The sequence below is a fragment of the Silurus aristotelis genome, assembly GCF_946808225.1.
Source record: "Silurus aristotelis genome assembly, chromosome: 13".
Lineage (NCBI taxonomy): Eukaryota > Metazoa > Chordata > Actinopteri > Siluriformes > Siluridae > Silurus > Silurus aristotelis.
Window position 1 is genome coordinate 1,046,343 of NC_139586.1, and position 19,210 is coordinate 1,065,552.

General features: G+C 40.2%; 2 protein-coding genes and 1 long non-coding RNA gene across 5 annotated transcripts; 2 read left to right on the forward strand and 1 right to left on the reverse strand.

Annotated features, from left to right (window-relative positions):
- Positions 1-518: 518 nt before the first annotated feature.
- LOC310736265 (uncharacterized protein) lies at positions 519-10,385 on the forward strand. Of its 2 annotated transcripts, none has more exons than XM_083559655.1 (6): positions 519-868; positions 1,996-2,114; positions 2,226-2,256; positions 2,353-2,452; positions 3,050-3,162; positions 3,255-10,385. In XM_083559655.1, exons 3-6 carry the CDS (start codon positions 2,254-2,256, stop codon positions 9,951-9,953), a joined length of 6,915 nt encoding a protein of 2,304 aa, XP_083415781.1. In that variant the 5' UTR covers positions 519-868; positions 1,996-2,114; positions 2,226-2,253; the 3' UTR covers positions 9,954-10,385. The 2 variants fall into 2 exon arrangements, with proteins under 2 accessions (XP_083415781.1, XP_083415782.1); XM_083559656.1 differs by having other exon boundaries at positions 626-868; positions 1,996-2,118.
- On the reverse strand, positions 2,028-4,514 carry LOC310736283. Its single transcript, XR_014536505.1, has 2 exons — positions 2,561-4,514; positions 2,028-2,505 (listed from the first exon to the last, which is right to left on the reverse strand). It is a non-coding gene; the product is annotated as an uncharacterized lncRNA (long non-coding RNA).
- A 1,376-nt stretch (positions 10,386-11,761) lies between the features above and the next one.
- On the forward strand, positions 11,762-19,189 carry wipf2a (WAS/WASL interacting protein family, member 2a). Of its 2 annotated transcripts, none has more exons than XM_083559680.1 (8): positions 11,762-12,131; positions 13,379-13,495; positions 13,616-13,748; positions 13,879-14,007; positions 14,735-15,307; positions 15,417-15,626; positions 16,412-16,513; positions 17,645-19,189. In XM_083559680.1, the coding sequence occupies exons 2-8, from the start codon at positions 13,439-13,441 to the stop codon at positions 17,686-17,688; spliced, it is 1,248 nt and encodes a 415-aa protein (XP_083415806.1). In that variant the 5' UTR covers positions 11,762-12,131; positions 13,379-13,438; the 3' UTR covers positions 17,689-19,189. The 2 variants fall into 2 exon arrangements, with proteins under 2 accessions (XP_083415806.1, XP_083415807.1); XM_083559681.1 differs by lacking the exon at positions 11,762-12,131 and adding an exon at positions 12,192-12,650.
- The last annotated feature ends 21 nt before the right edge of the window (positions 19,190-19,210 follow it).

Below are 19,210 nucleotides of genomic sequence, written 5' to 3' on the forward strand. Positions count from 1 at the left end.
GCACATCCACACTGCAAATCACTATTCAGAAACGGTTTGAGGAACATGACAAAAATGGTGACCTCGAAAGATTTCCCAGATCATAAGCCGATTGAAAATCTTTCGGGCGTGTTGGATGAAACCTGCTCCATGGCTTCACCTCACATCTCGCAGGACGTACGGTCCTGGTGTCGGAGTCCAGGATGAAACCAAATAAGGATGTGCAGAATATTGGGCAGGTGGTTGTAATGTAATGGCTGGTTAGTGAAACAAATGGAGAGCGGGAAAATAAATCAGTCCTCCATGCTGAAGCTTGTGTCTGACGATCTCAGTGTTTATCTGGAAAAATGTATATTTACTTATTTTATACTAAAATGTCAATTTGTTACTAGCTCGTTACTAGATAATAGTTTTGAGACAGTATTTGTGTTTATCGTGTTGTCAACACACCTAACATACTTAATCTACATACCAGAAGGTGTGTTAAATATTCATCCCAACCCAGATCATGTGTGCTGCTTTAATTGAATAGTTGTGGGTGTTTCCCTGTGAAACTCGAACACCTGAGTCATATGGGAGGAAACAGGTGTGGACACTTTTTTTTTCTGGAAATGTTTTTTTATTTATTTTTTTTATTTTCTGGATGGAAAAATGTCATGAAAAGGAATTTGCGGGTTTGGCCGCCTCTCCAAAGCGGCGTGATTGAGGTGTTAAACCTGTTTTGTTGGCTATTGAGGTGCGTTAAAGATGCCTCTCTTAAAGAACCAATTGATCGAGGAGGTAAACATAGTCGTAGTGCCACTCTGCTCCGTCTGTGGTGGTGCATCAACATGGCAAGTTCTGCTCGGAACATCTGAAACGAAGCTCCACACAAGGTCCTAAGAAAAAGGTCAGTTAAAAATTGTTTTACTTCTACACTAAAACATGGAATGGAATTAAATTGGTTGTCAATTGGAATTAACTAATGAACTATTATATGGAAATGTTTTTGTGTATACAGAATACTGTAATTCTGTATATATTTTAAATGGATCTATAAGCAGATTTAATCACTCTACAGTCAGAGAATCAACTTTTAAACATAATAAAAAATAATAATAATATTAGCATGGATTAAGATTTAATTTAGATTTTTCTTTTCCTTGTTTGAATGCATTACGCAATTAATTTGTCCTGCTCGATATAATGGGATTATTCCCAAAATATACCTTGTGTAAAACCACGTTGCTTAGTCACATATACACAAAGTTAGAAGTTTATATTAATTCGCAAAAGTGTCGCAATGTACATTATTATACAGGAGCACTTTTTTAAGCCTGAGGGTGTGGTTCGGTACATGATCTCCTTTCTTCTGGTTAAACCCGTTTTCTGAACCACAAAACAAATACCTCAAGGTTTCGGGTCTTGTGAGTTTTTTTTTTTTTTCTCTCTCTCTCTCATTCCTGTGTGATGATCCTGGCGAGAACCCAGAACTCACGTACCGTAGTATCACACGAGCATGGTGTTTAAATGCTCAGAATAGTGTTGTTTTGGACTGTATTTAATACTGACAGTCGACTACAATGGCTCAGGATTACAGTTTGCGTGAATAAGTCCTGTATTTACACACGTATTACCGCATGCTTTAGAAATGAATGAACATTTGGTGCCACCCAGATGAAACCGAGGTCCTTCCACAGTCGCCACTGGTTGATTCATTAGGGATAAACAATTATAAGGAACGAAATGCAATAAATGTACACATTCTTTATAAAACCTCGTTATCCGTGTGAAGCTGCTTTGAGACGAAGTCTGTTTTAACACCAATTGAACTTTGAATTGAATTAAATGTTGAATATTTAAAAAATGGAGGGGAAAAATGTTTTTTTGTTATTTGTAAAGACCTGATGTGGTTTAAAGACTCATATTTTTCAGTCGTACTGGTTGTGAATTTGTTTCAGAGCTGGAAATGATCAATTATTTTGGGCAGCACAAAGTATAAACCCAAATATTTAGTGTTTATGTGTCTGATTATAGAGGTGACAGAAAGCGGATGGACTTTGTGCAGAATGCAAATAAACAGCTGTGATTCTATTAGAAAATAATCAGTTGGCTACAAGACGATCGAGCGGAACGCAATTCATATTAACTAAGTAGTAGGTGATTTCCTAATAATATTTCCTACTTTTTTTTTGATGATTTACAGTATTTGTTTTATTTCCTGACTTTATTAAAACAGCTGTTTTTTTTTCATTTTTCATTTACAGGCTCAAGCCTTGCTTTTCCTGTAGAAATATGGTATGTATATATATTAATATATATATTTAAACTGCATTGTATTGTTTTAGTCATTGAGTACATTTCATAAGAACACTATGTGCCTCCACTCTTCAGACTAGTCACCGACGGAGCCTGTCTGAGAGCATCGTACTCGAGGATAATGACAAAACATATGTGCGTGTCTCTGGAAATAACCCTGAGGACAGTCACAAAGGTAAACACTTTGATGTACTGTAGTAACAATAAACGACTTCTTTGTAATTCACACTACCGCACGAACAGCTTGGACCAAGTGCACCTGCTCAAATGATCAGAGACACACAAGTTTCTCTGTCTCATTATACCATATTGTTTTGTTCATCCACCAAGATGTCTCTTAATTAATCTTAGCTACACTGCTTTTACTCAGCAATGGTCATTCCAGTGGTTCCTATCTATCTCCAGACATGTCCAAGAACTGTCTAGAGAAACATCAGCTCTACTCAATGTGCTTTTTTTGAACATCCCATTCCACTTTTAGTCTCCGTTTGCTCTTACAACAGCCTCCACTCCCCTGGGTAGATGTTCCACTAAATTTTGGAGTGTGCTTGTGGAAATTCATTCAGCCACAAGGGTGTTAGTAAAGTAAGTACTGATGTAGGTGAGGAGGCCTGGGGTGCAGTCAGCATGAAAAAATAATCTCGGAGCATCCGTGTGCCTCTGACATTGTGCTAACAATTTGGAGAAGAACCACATATGCTTTGAAAAGCCAAGAGTCCCAATACATTTGTCCATACAGTGTATGTATTCATGTGATATGTTGCGATTACAGGAATTGGAATTGCTGGTGCCATGAAGAACGATGTGATTGACATACTGAGACTAAGCAAAAGCTCCAGTAAAAGCTTAGAACATCTGGATAGCAACATCAAAGCTCCAAATGAGGTTTGTTTCAAATGTAACCTGCAGCAAGAGCACAGTTGTGCTGTAAATGCCTTAAATATATATTTGTAACTGTTCACAAAATGTTTTTACAGCTTCGTATGGATACTTACACCAAGCTTTACAACACCAAGGTTAAGAGGTTTATGAAAAGAAGCCGAAGAGGAAAAAAACAAGATGATGTCAGTGACTCTCTAACGGCTCAGCTGAGACATGGGAGGACTGATACCCCAGACATTTCAAGTTTTATTGAACCTGGTACTTATTTTAAAAATGACTCCACAGGGCCAGAGTTTAGTTTCTCATCCCAAGGTATGGATCCAGGATATGGTCATCCTGACAGTTACATTAATGGCCTTTCAGTTCCAAACGTGGACTTCCAATCAGCCAGGGTGAACATGCCCGGGCCTAAGTCTCATAAAATAGGGACACCTGACCTCGATCTCACACGTCCTTACATTGAGGGAAAATTCAATTCTGCAGAGATCACAACCCCAGATTTAGATAGAATCAACAACCCCAATTTACAAATGCCACATTTCAATTTTAAAGGTCCAGATGGTGATATTGGCCTCAGCAATGACATCAAAACTCCTGACTTCAATATTAACGCTCCATCGGGAAAACTAAAAATGCCCAAATTTGGATTACAGACTAATTCGCCAGGAGGAGAGATTTATGACCAAGATGTTAAACTGAACCTCCCAGAAGCTGATTGGAGGGCACCAAGTATCAAGACGCCTGACTTCAACATCAGTGATCTATCAGGAAAACATAAAATGCCAAATCTGAAAGGCCCCAATATTAAGGGAAATGTGGGTTCACCAGACATGAATTTTTCTTTCCCTGAAGCAGATGTGAAATCGCCTGATATTGACATTGATGGTCCTACAGGAAAACTGAAAATGCCCAAAATAAAAACCCCAAAGTTTGGCCTTTCAGGTTTTAAAGGACCTGACATTGATGCCAAAGGAGACCTAGAAAGACCTGATATGAGTTGGTCCTCTGATCAATTTGATGCAGATGTTGATGTTCCTGACATAAACATAGATGGACACAAATTTCCAAATGTGGACATACCATCAGGTAAATCAAAAATGCCCAAATTCAAAATGCCTGATTTTGGACATTCAATACCTAATGTTGAGACACCTGAGGTGGATCTCTCTCTGCCAAGAATGAAAGGAGATCTGAACTCGCCAAACCTCACAGCCCCAAATTTAGATATTGATGCCCCTACAGGTAAAATCAAACTGCCAACATTTAAAAAACCGAAGGCTGATATCGGGTCACCTGACTTCAACATCAATGCTCCATCAGGGAAACTAAAAATGCCAAATCTCAAAGGCCCCAACATTAAGGGAGATTTAAGTTCACCAGATATGAATTTGGCTTTACCTGAAGGAGATATGAAAGGGTCAAAACTAGATGTGAAATCACCTGATATTGACATTGATGGTCCTACAGGAAAAATAAAAATTCCCAAAATAAAACCGCCAAAAATTAGCCGACCAGGTTTTAAAGAAACTGACATTGACGTAAACGGAGACTTCGAAAGACCTGATTTCAGTTGGTCCTCTCATAGCTTTGATACAGATGTTGATGTTCCAGACATGAACATAGATGGACCCAAAATGGATCTGAAAGGCGTGACTCTTCCAGATATGGACCTACCATCCGGTAAATCAAAAATGCCCAAATTCAAGATGCCTGAATTTCACGCAGTGCCTAATATTAAAGCACCCGAGGCGGATCTCTCTTTTCCTAAAATGAAAGGAGAGCTAAACTCACCACACCTCACAGCCCCAGATGTAGATGTTGATGGACCTTCAGGAAAAATCAAAATACCTAAAATGAAAACACCCACATTTGGCATGCCTGGTTTGAAAGGACCTGACCTTGATGTTAAAGGGGACTTGAAAGGACCAGATTTGAGCATGTCCTCTCCTAACTTTAATGCAGATGTTTCTGGTCCTGACCTTGACATTAATAGACCCAATGCTGGTGTGACACTTCCAAACATGCACCTACCATCAGGTAAAGCTAAAACACCCAAGTTTAAATTGCCTGGTTTTGGACTCTCAGGACCAAAAGTCAAGACACCTGAGGGAGATCTTTCACTTCCTAAAATAAAAGGAGAGCTGAACTCACCAAACCTCAGAGCTCCAGAGTTCGATGTTGATGTCCCTACTGGCAAAATCAAAGGACCAACCTTTAAAGAACCAAAGTTTAATCTCAAGTCACCTGATTTTAAAATCAATGCTCCATCAGGGAAAGTGAAAATGCCAAATCTCAAAGGTCCCAACATCAAAGGAGATTTAGATTCACCAGACATGAATTTGGCTTTACCTGAAGGAGATTTGAAAGGACCGAAACTAGATATGAAGTCCCCCAATTTTGACATTGATGGACCTTCAGGAGAATTCAAAGGACCAACCCTTAAAGAACCAAAGTTTAGTCTCAAGTCACCTGATTTTAACATCAACGCTCCATCAGGAAAACTGAAAATGCCAAATCTTAAAGGTCCTAAGATTCAGGGAGATTTAGATTCACCAGACATGAATTTAGCTTTCCCTGAAGGAGATATTAATGGGCCGAAACTAGATATGAAGTCCCCTGATTTTGACATTGATGGACCTTCAGGGAAATTCAAAATGCCTGAAATGAAATCACCCAAATTCAGCATGCCTGGTTTGAAAGGACCAGATCTTGGTGTTAAAGGAGGCTTGAAAGGGCCAGATATGAGCATGTCCTCCCCTAAATTTGATGCAGATGTTTCTGGTCCTGACCTTGACATTAATAGACCCAATGCTGGTGTGACACTTCCAAACATGCACCTACCATCAGGTAAAGCTAAAACACCCAAGTTTAAATTGCCTGGTTTTGGACTCTCAGGACCAAAAATCAAGACACCTGAGGCAGATCTTTCACTTCCTAAAATGAAAGGAGAGCTGAACTCACCAAACCTCAGAGCTCCAGAGTTCGATGTTGATGTCCCTACTGGCAAAATCAAAGGACCAAACTTTAAAGAACCAAAGTTTAGTCTCAAGTCACCTGATTTCAAAATCAATGCTCCATCAGGGAAAGTGAAAATGCCAAATCTCAAAGGTCCCAACATAAAAGGAGATTTAGATTCACCAGACATGAATTTGGCTTTACCTGAAGGAGATATTAATGGGCCGAAACTAGATATGAAGTCCCCTGATTTTGACATTGATGGACCTTCAGGAAAATTCAAAATGCCTAAAATGAAAACACCCAAATTCAGCATGCCTGGTTTGAAAGGACCAGATCTTGGTGTTAAAGGAGACTTGAAAGGGCCCGATTTAAACATGTCTTCTCCTAACTTTGATGCAGATGTTTCTGGTCCTGACCTCGACATTGATGGACCAAAAGGTAACATGAGACTTCCAAACATGCACCTACCATCAGCTAAAACAAAGACCCCTAAGTTTAAGTTTCCTAGTTTTGGACTCTCTGGACCAAAAGTCAAGGCACCTGAGGGAGATCTTTCACTTCCTAAAATAAAAGGACCAAATGTCACAGCCCCAGAGTTAGATGTTGATGTCCCTACTGGCAAAATCAAAGGACCAACCTTTAAAGAACCAAAGTTTAATCTCAAGTCACCTGATTTTAAAATCAATGCTCCATCAGGGAAGCTAAAAATGCCAAATCTCAAAGGTTCCAACATCAATGGTGACTTAGACACACCAGACATGAATTTAGCTTTCCCAAAAGGGGATTTGAAAGGACCGAAACTAGATGTCAAATCGCCTGATATTGACATTGATGGACCTTCAGGAAAATTCAAAGGACCAACCCTTAAAGAACCAAAGTTTAATCTCAAGTCACCTAATTTCAAAATGAATGCTCCATCAGGGAAACTGAAAATGCCAAATCTTAAAGGTCCTAAGATTGAGGGAGATTTAGATTCACCAGACATGAATTTAGCTTTCACTGAAGGAGATATGAAAGGACCAAAACTAGATATGAAGTCCCCTGATTTTGACATTGATGGACCTTCAGGAAAATTCAAAATGCCTAAAATGAAAACACCCAAATTCAGCATTCCCAGTTTAAAAGGACCAGACCTTGGTGTTAAAGGAGGCTTGAAAGGTCCAGATTTGAGCATGTCCTCTCCCAAGTTTGATGCAGATGTTTCTGGTCCTGACCTTGATATTAATGGCCCCAATGCCGGTATGACACTTCCAGACATGCACCTACCATCAGGTAAAGCTAAAACACCCAAGTTTAAATTGCCTGGTTTTGGACACTCTGGACCAAAAATCAAGACACCTGAGGCAGATCTTTCACTTCCTAAAATGAAAGGAGAGCTGAACTCACCAAACCTCAGAGCTCCAGAGTTCGATGTTGATGTCCCTACTGGCAAAATCAAAGGACCAACCTTTAAAGAACCAAAGTTTAATCTCAAGTCCCCTGATTTTAAAATCAATGCTCCATCAGGGAAAGTGAAAATGCCAAATCTCAAAGGTCCCAACATCAAAGGAGATTTAGATTCACCAGACATGAATTTGGCTTTACCTGAAGGAGATATTAATGGGCCGAAACTAGATATGAGGTCCCCTGATTTTGACATGGATGGACCTTCAGGAAAATTCAAAATGCCTAAAATGAAAACACCCAAATTCAGCATTCCCAGTTTAAAAGGACCAGATCTTGGTGTTAAAGGAGGCTTGAAAGGGCCAGACTTGAGCATGTCCTCCCCTAAATTTGATGCAGGGAATTTAGCTTTTCCTGAAGCCGATCTAAAAGGTCCAAACCTAGATGTGAAATCACCTGGTATTAACATGGATGGACCTTCAGGAAAAATTAAAATGCCCAAAGCAAAACCACCCAAATTTGCAATTCCTGGTTTTAGGAGACCTTACATTGATGCAGATGTTTCTGTTTCTGACCTTGACATTGATGGGCACAAATCATCCAAGTTTAAGACGCCTGATCTTGGAGTCACGGGACCTAAAGTCAAGGCACCTGAGGTGGATCTTTCACTTCCTAAAATGAAAGGAGAGCTAAACTCACCAAACCTCAGAGCTCCAGAGTTAGATGTTGATATTCCTACAGGCAAAATCAAAGGACCATCACTTGAAGAACCAAATTTTAATATCAAGTCCCCTGATTTCAACATCAATGCTCCATCTGGGAAATTGAAAATGCCAAATCTTAAAGGCCCCAACATTAAGGGAGATTTAGATTCACCAGACATGAATTTAGCTTTCCCTGAAGGTAATGTGAAAGGTCTAAAACTAGATATGAAGTCCCCTGATCTTGACATTGATGGACCTTCTGAGAAAATCAAAATGCCAACAATAAAATTACCCAAATTTGGCACTACTGGTGTTAAAGGAGACTTGAAAGGGCCAGACTTGAGCATTTCCCCTCCCAACTTTGATGCAGATGTTTCTGGTCCTGACCTTGACATTGATGGACCCAAATCGTCCAAGTTCAAGATGCCTGATCTTGGATTCACAGGACCTAAAGTCAAGGCACCTGAGTTGGATCTTTCACTGCCTAAAATTAAAGGAGATCTAAACTCACCAAACCTAAGAATCCCAAATTTAGATATTGATGTCCCTAAAGGTAAAGGTAAAGGACCAAGTCTTAGGTCTGATATCAATTCACCTGAATTCAACATAGATGATTACTCAGGGAACCTGAAAATGGCAAATCTCAAAGGTCCAAAGGGAGATTTAATTTCACCAGATATGAATCTAGCTTTCCCGGAAGCAGATGTGAAAGTGCCAAAGCTAGATGTGAAATCCCCCTCTATTGGTTTTGACAGTCCTACAGGAAAACTCAAAATGCCGAAATTGAACATACCAAAGTTTGGCATTGCAGGTTTGAAAGAACCCGACCTTGATGTAAAAAGAGACTTTAAAGAGCTGAATGCGAGCATGTCTTCTCCTAAAATGAATCTGGATATTACTGGGCCTGTTGTTGACATTGATGAACCCACAGCTAATGTTAATGGTGTGGCACTTTCAAACATGCGCTTGCCATCAGGTAAAAAAAAAACATCCAAGTTTAATTTGCCCGATTTGGGGTTTTCAGGACCAAAAGTAAAGGCACCTGAGGTGGATCTCTCACTTCCAAAAATGAAAGGAGAGTTAAACTCACCAGATTTCGCTATCGATGTCCCTACAAGTAAAATTAAAGGACCAACTTTTAAAGAACCAAAGGTTGATATCAGGTCACCTGATTTCAAGGTCAGTGCTCCATCAGGAAAACTAAACATGCCTAAATTCAAATCCCCCAACATTACGGGAGATGAAGGTTTCCCAGACATGAATTGGGATCTCCCTGATGGAGAATTAAAAGGTCCAAAGCTTGATGTAACCTCCCCAGACATTGACCTTGATGGTCCTACAGGAAAATTCAATATGCCCAAAGTCAACACACAAAAAGTTGGCCTACCATATTTTACCGGACATGACGGAGACTTCGATATGAACTTGGATCAAGAATTCGATGTCAGAGCTTCAAAGCTAGATGTGAAATCTTCTGCAATGGCTAAACACAACCTGGAAGGGCCACATTTGAACTACTCTGCAATGGATTCTGAGTTTGGGACTCCTGACTATGACTTTCATGGACCATCAGCTAATCTTAAAGGACTTGAAACAGACCGTCCTTCAGGGAAAGTAAACTTGCCTGGCACGTTGCACAGCAGTTTGAAATTCAAAAAAGGCTTAGAGTCTTTAGTGTCAAGCATGGAACTTGAAGTCCCAGATCAATCTATGAAGGGGTCAAAGTTTAAAGTGCGAACACTTGTATGATGAGATGAATTTCAAAATGATCGATTTTATATATTTTTAAATAATATATAGGGGTTTTATTCATTTTCATGTACATTTGTAAAAAAAAAAAAAATATATATATATATATATATATATATATATATATCACAACTACATATAAACCATATGGAACGTGTCTAAACTTTCTTGCTTTGTTTTCTTGCTTAGTACCACAAGCACTTTTACAAGTTTGAACCCGTACACTGTGAGTGTGTAGAACTGTGTTGAATTTAATTATGGTTGCAATGCATTTGAATTCATATTGATGTGAATATTTTAGACATAAATGATGTTTAAATGTTCGAAACCTTTGTCAGTGTAAATAACGATGTAGGATTCTTTTGTGCCTCTTTTTATTGTGTAGGATGCATTTGTTGTATTTGTTTAACTCTGTTTAAAATTGTTGTCAAATCATTGTCTCGAAGTGAATTCTTTAAATAGTTTGTTTTGTAAGTATCACGAATCATTTTTCAGTTTTTACATGCTTTTGTTTTGATAATTAGTATTATAAATCTGTTTTTTAAAGTCATAATTACAAAATAATTAACCAAATCCTTAAACAATCCGAATTTGCTCTTCACCTCCACTCTTCTGGGAAGATGTTCCACTAGATAGATTTTGGAGTAGGTTTGCGTGCTCTTTCAGCCAGTTAGTAAAATCTGTTGTAGTCAATGTGAGGGTGCAGTCCGCTTAATCCCAAAGGTGTTGATTAGGGTTCCACAAAGCTGCACAGTGTGGTCTCCAATTGAAGAAAACAATATCCAGAGGTTGGGATGAATCATGCAGATCCGAAGAGAAGAAGAAGAAGAACCCATAATGCTATCATTTGTTTAGACCTGTTAAGTTAGACTTCAGCTAGTAACTAAGGTATGTTCTATCTAGTTATCATCACTTCCATGCTATCTACAGGTTGGTAATATTGGGTTTATGTGCTTAGAATATATATTCACCAGAGAATGGAAAAGAAAATGTAGGCCTATATTTGTCATTGCAATCAAACCAATATCTCCATTTCTTCTTTTCTCTATAACATTCTTTTCCTCTTGCATTTTTACACACTTCCACACCGAGATCTCTTGCACAGCTTAGCATCATCGTCAATGTAGCACGGGGGCATAGGGTGCCATTTGGGACAAAAAAAAAACAACATTATGATTTTGTGAATAAATTGTGTTGGCGATGTGAAGTGGAATTGGGAAATGACAGCGGTACCAAAGTATCTTTTGCCTCCAGTTTCGCCAAGCTGCCACTCTTGGGCCCTTGAGCAAGGCCCTTAACCCTTTGTACTCCAGAGGAGCTGCATCATAGCCGAGCTCAGCTTTCTAACATCTATGTGCAAGAAATGCACATAGAAATGCATCTATGATACGCTAGAAAAGAATTGCACTGTGCTGTAATGTACATGCGACAAGTAATTAGAAGGATATTTATTTAAGAGGGGAATGCGGACATTAAACACTAATTAAACCGGGTGAAAATTAGTATATATTGTTTTTCATTTTAATTAATTTAATAGTCTAATTTCCATGTGTGAGAGATTAGAGATTCATATTGTGTGATTATTTAATCTTATTTTTGCTAACATTTGCATGTTGCTGGATAAAAATAGGCCTATAATATAATGAGAATGTGGTGTTTATGTGGTGAAACATAAGTGCAATTATATGATAAGTTGTGTGAAAGTTCTTTTTCACCAAGTTGAGTTTAATAAATGCTGAAATTTTGAGTTCAGTAAAAAACCTTAAACACCCGAACATCATTCGGCTCTAATCGGAAGTGTTCGGGATTCGCCGCCATTTTGTTTTGCTTCCTGGACTTCCGGGTTTCTCAGAACTCGGGTTTTGCTGCTGAAGTCTTTCCAGCAGCAGCTTCTCCCACCTTATTTCCTTTTCCGCGAATAAAAGTTTAAAGGTTTCGAAGACCAGGAGATGATTTAGTATGTCTGCCGAGCCTGTGTTTTGTTAGCTGTAAGTGAAAAGTGGAATACATTTCTTCAGCTCCAACTCCAAGTGGATACCATGAAGCTCCGGTTCTTCAGCTGGTTCTCCGTGTGATTTGGTGGCTGGAGTTGGATTTTAGTTTGTAACTCTGTGAAACGTAACAGGAACCTGGTTTCTTTCAATGCTGTTGGAGAAAGGAAACGCATAGTAGCCGCAGGTGAGACTCATAATCCAGTCTTAAAGTTTATTATTATTATATTTGTATTGATCAGAATGAAATCATGAGGTGTTTATGTGGTTTCTAAGCTTCTGTTAAAGCAACAGGGCTTGTTTCTGTGTTGACACCTGTACAGAAGTCTTTCCATGGAAAACGTCTGTTCTATATCTATATACCTTTTAGATATATGAAGAATAAAAGCCAGATCATTGCTCATTTCCAGCCATAATCTTTGGCTTTTCTCTCTTTATCTCCTGACATCTTGCCCAAGTTCTCTTTGCCCATATATTCCCCATTTCCTTGTTCATGCTCATGGAATGCTGTTTTTTTTCCCCCCATTATGAAGTTATTAGTGTGTTAGATGTGTGACTTTGTGATCGATCGCTTGGATTCAGCAGCTCTGTATCTCCACGCTCACCTGAGAACAACACCCAGCTCCTGAGGACATCAGATCCAGAACGCTGTTCCTGCCCACCAGCTTTGTGATACTAGTTTATACGTGATAGAACGTCACAGACGGTAAACAAGCTGATTGTGTATAAGACAGTTGGATATTGTTGATATCAGGTTCCTTCTCTCATGACGAGTGAATTAATGCAATACTCAAAGCTTTCTCGCTTTCAGATCACACGAGGTTCTCCACACGATGGGAGATGATTCGAAGGTTATTTCGCTCCGTAGATCAGGAAATGTGTAATCACATGAGCTACGTTTCTTGTTTCCAGCTTTCGCTCCTCGCTGTTGCTGGTGATCCTGCTGAACAACATTCCGCTCGGGAACTAAAGCCGCGTGTCGCTCACGTCTGCCTAGGTGTCATGGGTAGAAGATATATACGTGTGGAAGAGCGAGATTGAGAGAAAAAAGAAAAGAGACGTTTCAGGTGCTCAGGGAATGGAAGGTCTAATCAGCATCTTATCAGACTGGTTTTGGAAGCTGTAATGATGCCAGGAGAAAACTAGAAAACAACCAGGGCTTTTTTTCTTCCCCCGAGTTTGTAATGTGTTTCTTTTTTTAATTTGCATGTCGAAAAAAGAAATGGCAGCAGCGGATGTCACAGCTCTGTTTAATTATTGACACACTCTCTAAATATGTACTAAACCATCCAATCCTTTACATATACTCCATGATGGAGCAGATTCAGTTTCATTTTAGCGTGTTTAATTTCAGTATGTTTTTATGCCTCAACTCTTTAAAATAAACACCAGCACCTGAGAATAAAAATATGTTCTCCTGTCTTTCATTCCCAGAGCTTTTGTGAGCAGAAACACAGCTGAGGTGATCGTCACCGTTCTTGGAGAAACGCCATCATGCCTATTCCACCTCCACCTCCTCCCGGACCTCCACCTCCTCCTTCCTTCAGCCAGGTAAGCTCTTCCACTCTACGTTCATCTCCTATTTTGTTCCGACTTGGTTGAACGAGGACGTGATCAAATAAATTTCGACGAACCTCTGTCTAGAATAAATTATGTCTTTTTGGTTCCCAGGCTAACGCTGCGCCTCCCAAGATGTCACGTGATGAAGCTAAAGGAAGAGGAGCTCTGCTGTCGGATATATGCAAAGGAGCCAAGCTGAAAAAAGTCACAAACGCCAATGACCGAAGCGCACCCATCATTGAGAGTAGGTCACCGAGATGAAATCAGGAGAACTTACACGTAACATTAATGTTTGACAAGACCTTCATTGTGGCTAATCATTCATCTGATATGTGTGTGTGTGTGTGTGTGTGTGTGTGTGTGTGTTTTCTCAGCACCTGGAGGGGGTGGAGGTGGCGGCAGTAGTGGAGGAGGAAGCGGAGGGGGCTTAGGTGGCAGTTCTGGCCCGATGCCAATGGCAGGCCTGTTTAGCGGAGGAGTGCCTAAACTTCGTCCAGTGGGAGGTAGTTTTTTCAGGTCCTTCACAGACCTCCAGTCATCTTCAGCACAACTAGCTTGAGCTATCTTCCCAATCAACTTTCCCAGATGCTTAAATCTTTCGTGATCCAGAATTCCAGAACTGCTGCTTGAATTTGCACACGTTTCTGTATCATAACGTCTTTACAGAAACTCTTCGGCTTGAGATTCACTGATTTTACCGATAGCTATTTTGGATTGTACTTGCCGATAAAGGATGAATCAACCAAATGGATAAAAACAAAAAAGACACTTCATGTAAAATAGTACTGAACTTTATTAAAATAAACAGTACTGTATCATGAAAATGTGCTCAATGAAATAAATATGAATTATATTAATAATTATATAAATAATATTTTATTAATATAATATAGTGCTCTCCCTGCAGCACGCAGTCTCGCATGTAAAAACAAACAGCGCGTGGTGTCAGTGATGCTCCTCTAGAGGCCGTTCTCATAATGATGCAACCCGGAAAAAAAAATTAGTATGGATTTTTTACGATCGTTCCAGCAATCAACTCTCGGTGCCGATTAATCGGTCGACTTTTACTCACGGCTATTAAATACATTGCTTGCTAACGGCTTCAAAATCATAATGCTTTTAAACCATTGCAGCTCAATAACTTGTCCTGAACAGGTGCAGCCTGTTTTACATTATACATGTACAATTAAACAGTAAATAATGTTGATGACATCGTGTATCTCTTTACAGAGGGTACCGCTGGCAGAGCAGCACTGCGGCCTCCAGGTTCCCGTCCTCCTCTTCCTCGTCCAACGAGCCAACAGGCCAATGAAGAGCGCGCCTCGCCACCTGAGCGACCCAGGAATGCCCGCCCTTCTCTACCTGACATTTCGAAACCGAGCGGTGGCAACACCAAACCCAACAATCCCGCCCCTCCTCCACCTCCGCCTTTCAATCGACGTGCCAATAATCCTCCTCCTGCCCCCAGTCCGAGCTCTGGTCGCTCTTATGGGCTAGAGAAGCCCCTCCCACCCCCGAGTGCAAACAGAGCCCCTCCTCCACCATCACCTGCCCGCGATGCCCTGTCAAAACCCACTTCTCGCTCTTCCCCTGCGATTTCTTCATCTCTACCGCCGCCTCCTCCTTACCGACAGCCCCCTTCAGTGGCTAACGGTGACCCACCTCCTGAGTTGCCACAGAGGCGGAACTCGCTTAACAGGCGAACTAATGGGAACACTCGTACTCAAGCCCCGCCCCCACCCCCTTCCCAGCAAAGCAGTCGGCCACCACCACCATCTCGAGAACCTCCAGGACGACGAGGAGGTAATGTGTCGTTATCTTCTCTTATTCACACTGATGTTTGAAAAGAGTTTTTTGTTTGTGGATTTATTTTTTTTTATTGTTAAAATTGTGCATGTTTGTGATTTATAAGGCCAAGCTCCTCCTTCTTCATCTCGGAACGGGAACCGTGACGCTCCTCCGCCTCCTCCAACCCGCATGCAAAGCGGAACCTCTCAGAACTCTTCGGAAAACCGGACGAGGCCCCCACCACCCTTCTCTTCCGGTCGCCAGCACTCATCCCTTCCACCGCCACCTCCACCGATGCGCAACGGACACACGTCAGTCTCTAGGGCTTTCAGCGGTGAGTCTCACGCCACATCCCAGAAAGCTTCTCCAACAGGGGTAGATTCCAACCTCTCTGTTCCACAGATATACGTCCTGAACACACCGTGGTTTCCTAATGTGATCTGGTGTCAATATTTTTGTCACTCATCGTATATGGCCAAAAGTTTGCGGACACCTGATTTTTTCGGTGAACATCCTATTCCAAATTTTCTCATTTACCTGTTTAAAATTTTCATGGAAGATTTTCCACTAGATTTTGGAATGTAGTTGTGGGGTTTAGTGGTCATAAATGTATAATTTTTATTTTTGAATGAAAGCTTAAAAAGTAGTCTGAGAGTACACTAGAGGTCAGGACACCTGCGGCTGATAATTTTTATCTGACCTTTGGATGTTATCAGAGTCGGGGAATAGCACAGCAGTCAAATGATCTCTCAGGAATTCAAATCGAGCCTCTGCACTTCCTCTTTATGTAAACCAATAAAAGCAAACTCCGAATGCAGAGGTCTTTTGAAATCGGTTTAGGTGGCAAGAAACATGTGTATGGTGCGGTAGTCTGGTCCTGCTCTCGGGTGGAGATGGTTGAAAATTGGTTGGAGAAGAGAAATTGAAAGCTCGAAACAAAAACAAACAAGCGTGGCTTTGAACATCCAGGATACTTTGATGTGCTTTTATTAATTATATGCAAATAAAATATGAGTAGACATTGAAGCACAATCAAATAAAACCTGGATAAGGAAATGATTTCTTCAACATCCTAATGCATCTCAAACATATTCTTGTATCCGCTTGCTGTTTTTCCAGATGATTTCGAGTCCAAGTACTCCTTCCATCCTATTGAGGATCTGCCACCTCCAGAAGAGTACAGACAGTTCACAAAGGTCTATCCCAGTAAATCCAATAAAGGTAAGATAACCAACCTTAACCTCTGAATCTGCAAAGGTGAACTAATAACTCTCTCTTTAAAATGCATCTGTTAAGGAGTGGGAAATATTACACAACACATCGGTTCTCAAAGTTGATGTGTTGGAAGCAGGAAAAATGGGCAAGTGTAAGCTCTGCGCCAGATTTCGATGTCTAGATGTCTGCATCAGAGCTTGTCCATAACAGTGGTCCTTTTGGGGTATTTCTGTATGCACTGATTAGTACATACCAAGTTTGCACTATGAGTCCTCAAGGCGTCCCCATGCATGTGTGGGGTGATGGCTGGCTCGTCTGGTCCATTTCCAAGGAGCTAGTGTTCTTGAAGCTGAAAAGTAAATGCAGGCATTGATAGAAAAGTGCCAGTACACACAGAGCTGCATATGGAGTGGTTGTGGAGCTGTAAAGCGGTCAGAGAGCCCATGCTCAGCTGTGCACCACTCAAAGCTTACAAAGGAGTTGAAGAACCGGATCATGGAGCAGTGGAAAGAGGTGGCCTGGACTGATGAATCACATTTTCTTTTCCATCACGTAAATGAGATGGCACCATGGGAAAGGATTAGTCAGCTGAAGCCTTGCGATGCTTTGGTGATTTTCTGCTGGGAAACCTTAGGTCTTTTTGTTCATGTGGCTGTTACGTTGATGTTACACACCACTTACACCCCCCTGCAGTTACAAAGACCGCGGCGTGTTGACGATTATAACAGCAGTGTCCTTTTTCAGCAGGATAACACACTCCGAGTTCAGGAACGTTTTGAGGAACATGATTCCAGATTCCTCAGATCTCAATCCGGTGGCGAACAACCCTATTCACTTTAGGCTTCACCTCACAATCTAAAGGACTTGAAGGGTCTGCTGCCTGGTAATGTCTGGCAGCCAGGTACCACAACACACCTTCAAGGATCTTGTGGGGTCCAGGGAACAAAATAGGTCTTTCAATCTATAAAATGGCTAATAAGGAATATTTCCCGGTTTATTTGAGTACTACACGATGAGCTAGTAATAAATATCAGTGATGCTTGTGCTTCAAATGAATTGCTTTGAGAATACATTTTTTCCCAGAATGCTTTTCCACTATGCCTGACAATCATCTGTCTGTATCTTCTCACACTGTAGCCATGACTCGAGGAGCTCCACCTGCACCACCTGTCGGGAGATGATCTGCTTTGAAAGAGGAAAACGGCTAAACGTTTCAAATCTATTACACACACACACACACACACACACACACACACACACCATCACCATCACCATCACCATCACAGCTGTATGCAAAAAAGACCAGCAGAATGCAAACTGAAACTTTACCTAGCTAAGTAAAAAATTTCTCAGGTGAAGAGGATTTATGCTAATAAAAATATAAATAATAATACTAATAAATTCTTTATATATTAAAAAAGAGAAAGTAACCAAACTTTTGCACATGTTTAGAATTTGCGTTCTGCAAATGAACACTAACTATGCATTCCAAGTGAGAGACGCTTAATAAAAATAAAAATGAATGTTTTAAGCACACTACATGATACCGAACCCGCTCCAGTCTGATGCGTCTCTCGACCAGAAAACACTGTGCAGTGTCACGGTCCTGATCAATTCATATATACACACTCAGACTTCAGAGTATTATGAGGACCCAAGCTATACAACCTACTATATTTTTATATATTTACACATACATACATACATATATGTGCATTCCACTTTCTCTGTGGAATTTATACTGTAGTACCATTTTTGTAGCACTTGTGAATCGAGATTAATGCATTAAGAGAATCAGTCGACAATCACTGCGTTCTGATTTTTAAAGAGAGAAAAAGGCATTTTTTCCCATTAGGGATTCCATGTGTAGTTATAAGAAGTCTTTTTTTTTTTTTTTATAACTTTTTACTTAAAAAAAAAAAAAAAAAAGGGAAAAAAGAAAAAGGGATTTGATCACCATGACTGGTCTAGACAGATTTTTTTAATTGTGCACATCATGACTTTCGAACGCCGTATCTAAGCAACTGTGCAGATTACTTTGCGAATAACGTGGTTTGCAGGATCCGGTGTGAACACAATATTTCTGTCTGTGAAAAGGGATTTTTATTTTTTTTTTTTTACGATGACAAACTTAGCAGATCCTAACCACTTCTTTAGAACTGACCAAATACACGAAGTGCCACTAAGCCCACGGTATTTACAGTAGGCCCTGCCATGTTTGTATGAAGGGCCTGTTTGTTGTCTTTGTGGGGTGCAAACCGTGCTGCTGAAAACACCGTCTTCTCTGTTCGTACTTTCAAATTACTGATTTACACGTCACGCTCTGGCGTATCTGACTGTTTCCAATTTGTCACTAATTTACTGGTACAGATGCTTTTTTTTTTTTATGATTCTATGTGGATGGTTAACTCTAAATGTGATGTATAATACACAATATGTAAAAATGTGTAATATAGAGAATCAAACAAACTATAAGTGAACATATTACATTAAAAGTTTATTAATGACAGCGAGGTGAAGGGTTCGTGTTTTTCCTCGGACCCTTTTCCATGGGTGGTTCTTTATCTTTATTGTTCGTTGAAATAAGTCGCCATGACCTGCCATATGTTCATGATGAAACTGGGGATTGTGTGTATGACTTTTATTAAGTTTTAAATAAAATTGGTTATGGGGAGTAAATAATTGTGTGGTTTTTTGCTTGTG